An 8,753-nucleotide genomic window follows, 5' to 3' on the forward strand; every position below is an offset into this window, starting at 1 on the left:
TTGGGATGAGAATCTTGGGAAAATCTCTCGCAGTCAAGCAGCCTCAGCCTCATAAGGCCACGTCCGTAAGGGGACAGAGCTTATGCGAGAGTGTGCACACACACACACACACACACACACACACGGCCCGTTTAACGTACCTTTCGTGTTTCTTCAGTGACCTTTGTCCGGGCCACTTGTGGCCCTGGAAGCTCTCAGGGGTGGTTTGGTTGGCTGTTTGCCTTTTCACCTCAGACACATATTTGCAGTTCACCCAGAGGATAACAAAAGAATCAGGAAAGAAAAGAGTGGAGGCTCTGAAGAGAGGGCATTGCTAACACACACCGTTAATGGGGCAGTTTGAGTGACAGCCCGAAAGCAGAGAAAGCACCACCCAGCAAGGAGGACCCAGAGAGAAGCTGGTGTCCTGGTGCGGGGCCACCGTGATCAGCTGCCTGGGACAGGATGCTTCCAAAACACTCCCACGCGTTTACTTTTAGTCCTTGTCAGCACAGGGACAGTCATCAATGTGTTAACTAGTAAAAGGAGGGATTGTTCTCCAAGCGATTCATAAAATATGTATGCTCTGTCACTCCAAAGGTTTTGAAACCTTCCTGTACAGGTTTGGGGGTAGTGTTGCTCTGAAATGTATTGCTAACAGGTCACTGCCGTCTGCATAGCTCTCCAAAACTCAGTACGCACACAGCGAGGCCCGATGACCTGGTGTTTTCACAGGGCCATTTGCTTAAAGAAAAAAAGCTTTTTGAAAACTCTTTGCATTTTTGGATTTTTTTTTTTCCCCCTAAGATTTTAGGATGAATGAGATGTTAGGATGAAGAAGGAAAACACTGCCAGGGCTCAATTTTGTCAACAAGTAGGTATGAACCGAAAGCCGTCTATTGCGAGATGGCTCTAAAGTGCGTTGTGTTACCTTTTAGGGTTTTAATTTCTCTCCTACTACAGAACAGGAAACGTAGTCTGGTTTTAGTGTTTCCTTTTGTGCTGCAAAGAATCATTGTACATACAGTGTTAGATCGAGCTCCTCGGTTATTTGGTTTTGAGTGAATGAAAAGATTCCCTGCTAAGAGCTCCACTGGACTAACAGAAAACAAAAACTTACTTAAGGGAAAGAATAAACCTAGAAGGTTAATGCTAAGCTTCTCTCTCTCTCTCCTGCTACAAACTCCTCCGCCATCTTGGTCGAACGTGCCCAGAGATGGATGAAAAAGCCTCTCTTTGCTGCGACTTTTGACAGACTTGTGTAACTCCTACGTATATAGGCTAAGTTTTTTGACCAATATTATGCCTGCGTGTGAAGCAAACACCCTTTGTAAAAGTGGATTTCCCTCTGGGGGATGGGGTTTCGGTGTGTGCTGACAGGAAGACCAGCGGCCTGGCCCCCTCCACGCCTCCGCCGAGGAAGGCTGTGAAGCGCCAAGGCACCCTGGGGATGCTGCCACTCCAGAAGGCCACAGCATGTGGGCTTTCCGCACAGCTAATGAAAGAGCAAGAGAGGCTTCCACTCACGGTCCCCCCTAAGGAGTTTGCTAGTAGCGCTTAGCAGGCAAAATAATAAGGGGAAGCCAAGAGCTTCTAAGGAATCCTTTGACAGACTTGTTAATGTCTTCCAAGTAGGAAGGAGTGTGCTGCTCCATAAAAATCACTCTTTTCTCACCACTTTACAGTAGAACAGCTTCCTCTAGTGATGATTTTTTAAAGTTAGGCCTGTACATTTTAAAGTGGTGTCTATACATTTAAATCCCTGATTCCACTTCCCTGTCTCCAGTCGTGACCTAGAACTTCCCCTCAGGCATGGCAAGATTTTCCCATCCCTTCCCCTTGGAAAGCTGCCACTCCAGAAGGCCACAGCCCGCAGGCTGTCCGCACGGCTAATGAAGGAGCCCGAGAGGCCCTCTGAGGTGACCCGCAGAAACGTTGCATACGGGGGCAACCAGCCAGTCCCCAGGATGATCCCCAGCCCACTCCCGAGGAACCTGCTCAGTAAGAGGATTCAGCCATGGTTGCTAACCATCATCACCCCCACCACAACCACCACCACCACGACCACCCTTCTGGAGCAGACCATTCATTGAGGAGCATATAAAATGGGGGGAAAAGTAAAATACACACGCACACTCACTGAGAAACCCTCTGAGGAAAAGTCATTGTTGGCTTCGATGAACCTGCAAGCTGGTTTCCTTGCTGTATGCTGTTCAGGTCCTTCTAAGTGTGGTGTCTTCTCCACCCAGTCAGGCCTACCGGACCTGAACCATAAGCACTCCTCAGCAGCGTTCAGCAACGCAGGTCAATGTGTAGAAATCAGCGGGCTGATCAGAGGGAGAAGGACAGGATAAACTTGTACCATTTGGCGACATTCCGCTCGAGTGTTGTTTGTGTATTCGGTTGGGTTTGTTTTGAATGAAGGGAGAAAGCCACACAAGCTGTTTTCCAGACCAGCAGAGAATATGTGCTGTCTTGTGGTGTTCTTATCTGACCATTGTGATCGCTCAGGAGAAAATTCCAGACATGCAGTAGGGGCTTGATTGCTGAGCCCTCTCCTCAGCCTGCTCTCAACCATGGTGTGTTGTTTCCCTGTAGGTTAGAATCCAGGGCAAATACTTAAGAGGTGCCACATTGTCCAAGAGAAGGTGCTGGTGAAATGAAGTCCAGCCTGGAAAGTTAGTTTGGAACATAAACATAGTCCTTACCCTCCGAGCTTTCTCTTGTTCATTGTCCCATCGCTGCTAACTCAGTCCAAGTTCTTGAGTTCTGAAGGTACAAGGACCTAACCTCTTTGAACAGCTGTCCCTGATGATAGCTTTCAGACCCAGCCCCCGTGGGGGATTATGGTTGCTCACGAATAATTCGGCAAGACAGAAGGATCTCTAACTGGTAGAATGTGCAAGAAGATATTCTTGTTCAGATGTGTCTCAGGGGGCCTGTTGCCCCGGGTTACATGTGGAATCTACACTATCTGCACACACAGCCACCCACCCACACCTCCCGTTTCTCACGTTTGTAGGTGACCTCAGAGTGCTTGGTCATCGTGGCAGGAAGGGGTTACAAAGACCAAAATGGCAAATTCAGAAAAGCAAAGATTGTCCTGTACCTCAGCCAGCCGCGACTGCTCTGGAGACAGAGACAGAACTACTACCTCTCAGAGACCATCCACATGGTAGCTCAGTTTTCCTTTGCATGGTTGTCGCCATTAGGGGATGTATTGCATGAACTTGATATCTTCTAAAGATGTATTTATTCACTCATTCCTTTATTAAGATTTTGACAATATGCCAGGTCATGGGCCAGATATGAAGACGAAAAGACATGGTTCCATCCTCCCAAGAGCTCACAGTTCAGTGAGCCAGACAGACCTGAACATAAACAAAAGCAATAGAATGATTATGTGAAGAGCCCAGCTCTGACTGGGCCCAAGGAGGGCTGATAAATGGTGGTGGTAAGTTTGGCATCGAGAATCAGGAAGGTTTGAGAGACAGAGGCATGGTCCAGAACCAAGAACTAAAGAGCAGTGGGTGGCTGCCAGAGAGCTGGGGGAGAAGGTCGCCTCTACAGAGAGGGCCACCAGAACAAGTTGACAAACTTTCTGTAAAGGGCCAGGTGACAAGCATTTTAGGTTTTGAGGGCATATGGTTCAGACCACTGAACTCTGTTACAGCATGAAAGCCGCTCAAGTGTAAACAACTGTGTAGGCTGTGTTCCAATAAAGCTTTATTTACAAAGACAGGCAGTGGCCAAGGGCAGTCATATGCAGAGGTCCGAAGTCACACAGCAGGGTTGGGGGGGTTAGGGGACTCTAACAGCCAAGGCTGCCGTGGCAGATGCCAAGTTATGTGTTGGAAGGGTCCTGTAGCCAGGTGCCCATCAGCCCTGATGTTACCACAGGAATTCATGCAGGTAGCCCATTTTCCAGGAATGAGGTGAGTACCCCATCACTGTCAGGGTTTGCAAATGAAGGCAACATCATCTTGCTCTCTGTGGACTGGAATTGGAGCTACAGGATCTGATCTACATAGTTCGACCACAATAATTGTCCTTTTTTTCTTAAGCGATAAAATAGGGATGGGAGGAGGAAATGTAGGAATGGGTGAAAAAAGAGTAAATCCAAATAGTATTTCGAATCCCTGTCCACCAACACAAAACACTGGCACCATGGAGCTAATAGATATGCCAGGTGGAATAATTGGTAAGCACTAATAATAACTAATAGCTAACATTTACCAAGCACTTACCGTGAACCAGCTTATTACACGTAATAGCTCACTTAATCTCAGCAAGAGCCCTGTGAGGCAGGAACTGTTTCTAACATCAGTTTACAGGAGGGGGAAACGAGGTAGGGAAGGCTTCCAGGATTAGCTCAAGGCCACAAAGCAGAGCTAAGATTCGAACCCAGGTCTGTGAATCCAAAGCCCGTGATCGTTGGCTTTACGGGCATCCCCTGCATATACTGGGCAAGATGTGAGCCCCCACCCCACCCCCCGCTCCCGTAGGGACTGCCTCAGCAGGAAGACTCTGGCTCAGGGAGACTGTGGGTTCTATACACTCTCACGTGCCCCCTCATGTAACAACCAGCATACCACGACAGGTGTCTTCCAAGGACTTCCGTCCTTCCTGTGTTGTTCCTGGTCTTGACCACAGAGCCCAGTGATCAATTTCTATGGGGTGGTATACGAGAAGCAGGTAAGAGGAAACAGGAGATTCCTTTGCTCTGATGCATTCTGAGATGCCAGGGAGGCATTCCTCAGTGCTGGTCTTCGGCTGCAATGGGGAGACTCCAGACACCCTTCCCACCAGGCACCGCCATGGTGCGTAGCATCTACCTCAGGAGTTTGGCTCTGCCCCAGGGCCCTCAGACACACCAACACTGGTCACTGGTTGAATAGGTCTTGCTCTATTATCAGATACTAAGCTTTTAGAAAGAGAGTTTCTAGACATTTCTATTTTTGCATTAATGACTCAGGCCAGCAATCAGTGGTTGGTGATTAGCATAAGTTCTGAATATTTTTCCATAAGGCAAAGAGATTGTCTCCTTCTGCTATGAGCAAATGGAATAGTAAATTTTCTGGAGGTTTAACATTCCTGTAGGTTGAGATCTTGCCATCCCATTAAGTCCCCCAAAATAATGTTTTTTTCTTAAATTCATGCTAACTTAATAGAAGAGAGCTCTCGTGGTGATAGGTTTGTCAAACTGTTTGGCTTTATAATCTAAGGCCATAAGATGAATCAGAAATGTGTAATGTAGGAAGTTGCACTACAAAAGGAACCCAGCTAACATATAGATTGGTCCAGCACCTTAAAGGAAGAAGGGGCTGGAGAGCTCACATGTAGGAGCCTGCTACCCACATGCCACATGCCAGAAGGCATGGTCCCAGGTAATGCACCCAGCAGCTTTACACCGGGTAAAGGTAAGTATCATTTTTTCCACTTTTACAGGTCAGGAAACTAAGGTTCCGTAAACCCAAGCCTCTTAAAGTCACACAGGGAGTTAGAAAAGCCACCAGGAGCCAGTGCCAGGTCTGTCTGACTCCAGAACCTGTGCTCTTTCCACTATACCACCATGTAGCCACCAAAGTGAATATACAGACCTGCTTCTTAGAAAGCTTCAACAAGGCCAGCAGGACATCTCGGGGGGAGGAAATCCCACAGAAATCTAGACTTCATAGAGAAAATGAGCCAAGAGCTGGAGGTGAGAACCTCTGCAAAATTTTGCTGATGGGCACGGGGATCTAAAATGAAAAGGAAAAAAAAAACCTATTTTACTTTAATAATTAAACATTAGAGATCTTTAAACACACCCCTCCTTCCTTCTTCTACCTTAGCCACATCGGGGGAAGTGTCCCTGCCACTCACCATCCTCTACCTTATTTGTTCTGGGCACAAGAACCCAGCTCTCTCGCTTTTATACCACCCTCCCCAACTTTCTGGCCTCCAGGCTTCCAGCAAAACCCCAAGGCCACTTGACCCTCTCGAACACTGAGGAATCATGCTCCCAACTGCCCCCGAACACATGAGCTGCCTTCCATAAGCCAGCTCTCAGCTGCAAAACCCTGAGGACAAGAGTGACATTTCCACGCCGTCACCTTTTTGTAACACCGGGTCGGAGTCTTAAAGAGGACAAGTAAATGAGCAGGGATTTGTATGGTCCCACTGTGCTTATCATTGAACAGCAAAGGTGTGTGCTCTGCTCAATGAGACCTGCCCAGCTTATAAATCATCGCAGGGACTAGCTGGGTTTTTAATGCCTTTTAAGTGAAGCCACAGCATCTATTTTGGAAGTGTGGCATAGGCTTAAAAACTCTGCTCCAGTGAGGAGACCGTGTGACTCAGCGTGCGGTGAATCCTGTGGCTGAAAAGAAAACAGAACGTCCGGGATGCTGGAGGACAAAGCATGACATTATGACGCTAGAGGTATTCTCTGGCGCTCAGCCACATCTTCAGCAGAAGATTGAGATGACATTTGGAGTCCCAGAACACAAGGCTTGTCACTGGTGATTTATAGGAGATGAGGACAAGTTAATGACTGGGATACATCTTATTCATTCCCATAGAAGAAACAGCCAGTTGAGTGTTGGGATAGATACATAGATAAATACGCCTCTTAGAAAGATTTGGCCTTCACAAAGGCCTCTCGGCTTGGAATCCGGCTGCTTGGGGTTACATGGAGTAAAACCAAGTATTTCATTGCATGACTTCTCTTGTCCATTCCACTGGAAAGCCCTGATGCTATTATATAAGCCTTTAAAATATATATATATATAGGAAAACCAGAAAAGACCGATCTCTTTTTCCTCTTGGCTCTTCTTCCCTCCTCCCCTTTTAGGCACAGAGTACCAAGACATTGAGACTGAGAAAACCTGCCCTGAGTCACATTCACCTTCAGAAGACTCCTTTGTGAGAAGCTGAGGGCCTGGCCCTCCTCCTCCTCCTCCTCCAGAGAACAGCCCGCCATTATCCACAGACCTCGCAGGCCTGACTTAGCGTGCTCTGCCCTGCCCGAGAACCCAAGGGTCCCTGTGTGGATTATCTGGCCAGTATGTGGTCCTTTAAGGCCCCAAGCATAGGCCTGTGATGAGGACTAAGGAGGTGGCTGTGGTCAGGAGTCCTCTAAACCCTTGGAGTAGGGCATTTTTCCCAGGCCGCCAAAGAGTAATGTTGACTAAGTGTGCAAATTCCCTTTGGCCCATCCCTCCCTTGGCTCCTGTGGGGACGTCCTGCTGACACGCTTTAGAACCCCCTCCCCCCCTTCTTCAGGATGCTTCTCTGACGGAGGGCTCCAGCAGCTCTTCCGAAAAACCAGCCAAGGCTGGATTGCAATGAGGGGGTGGCAAAAATGACCCTGTTTCACAGAAGGGAGGGGAAAAAAAGCACATACTCAATAGATTTTGAGTGTGGTATTCTGTATTTTTGCAGCTTATATTTTCCAGATGAGCAGTTTAGAATACGTGATGTAAAGTACACACTGTACATTTGCTGAAAATTATATTAAAAGCACTATTTTAATTCTTTCTCTGTCTCATGCTGTAATCTCTAGTCTCTTTTTTTCTCTTGTGTTTTTGGGGTAGAATGATCTTGCAGCGGTTCTTTTGGAGAGTGTTTCTGGCTGTGTATGTTCTGTATTTGTGGGCTTTGAGTTCAAAAGAGCATGAGCTTTGGAGCCAAAACAGTCCTGGCTTCGAATCCTTACCCCAGCACTTGGTAACTGGCGTGGCGTTGACCAAGTGAGCTGACTCCTCCGAGCCTGTTTTATCACTTTTATATTGGAATGTTGACATCTGCTTTATACGGTTGAGAGAAGATTTAAATGAGGTCACGTGCGAAGGCACGAAGCTCTAGCACAGAATGGTCACTTGATAAACGGCCATTATTCATGGCCACCCCAACCTCTGTTTGGAACAAGATGCTTCATGGTGCTGATATAGCTCCTACTCCTATGTTTTATGGGCCTGTGCTGTGGCTGTCTGGCTTTCCTTTCTGATTCTCCTACTGGGACAACTGGGAGGGAATGGCTTCCTCTCAGGATAAACCCACTGGTATTTGGTGGAGGCTCAATGTACAAGCGAGAGAATGAACAGCCTCAGACGCGTCAGCCTGTGAGGCTTTGACTTCAGTCCCTCTCCTCAGAGACAACAGCAGTATTTGCCTTCCCTCCTCTAGGGCCACACACCCTCCTATCAGCCTCACCCCCTGGATGGGGCCCCAGTTGTCTTCCCAGTCCTTGCCAGGACTCTTTGTAATTGGCTACTTTCTCCTCCACATCCTTAGTCCACTGACTGGACTCCTGCCACATGTGGACAGGTTGGTCAGGTGATGCCAGCCACTGATGTGCCTTTTACATTCGTTACATTGCCAGCCAGACTGGAGCTCCAGAAGCTGGTGCTTGCATTTTGTCTTCTGGGTGAAAGATGTAGGCTGGCTCCATTCCTATTGGGCCAGCCCTGGTAACTTTTTTCATATCCCCTTCCAGCCTGGATCTTGCCCGTGACAGCCTCATTCTTTGAAGTTGAGCTCACTTGAAATCAAAGCTTGTCAAGCTAATGTTCCTGGAAGATTGCACTCACCTCAGCCCTATGCTGTCTTTTCACTCAGGAGTCGGTGGCGTCACAAGCGAGTATGCTTGAGCGGGTTACCTTCTCTAAGGCCTGATTACCCAGCACACTGGTACCTTGAGGACTCTTTTTTAGCTTAGCCCTGCTATTTATGTGATTGTTTATGGTTTGCAAAGCAACATGATTTATTCTCTCCAGCATAAAGATCCCAAG

The 8,753-nt window shown here is 47.7% G+C and overlaps 1 protein-coding gene across 1 annotated transcript in view; it reads left to right on the forward strand.

The window, feature by feature from the left end:
- SLCO3A1 (solute carrier organic anion transporter family member 3A1) overlaps positions 1–7,499 on the forward strand; it is a 310,384-nt gene extending 302,885 nt beyond the window's left edge. Inside the window, exon 11 of the mRNA XM_060617729.3 lies at positions 6,815–7,499. Coding sequence (XP_060473712.1) covers positions 6,815–6,897 — 83 coding nt within the window. The 3' untranslated portion in view covers positions 6,898–7,499. The remainder of the gene's footprint in view (positions 1–6,814) is intronic.
- The last annotated feature ends 1,254 nt before the right edge of the window (positions 7,500–8,753 follow it).

Source organism: Panthera onca, chromosome B3 (assembly GCF_046562875.1).
Source record: "Panthera onca isolate mPanOnc1 chromosome B3, mPanOnc1 haplotype 2, whole genome shotgun sequence".
NCBI lineage: Eukaryota > Metazoa > Chordata > Mammalia > Carnivora > Felidae > Panthera > Panthera onca.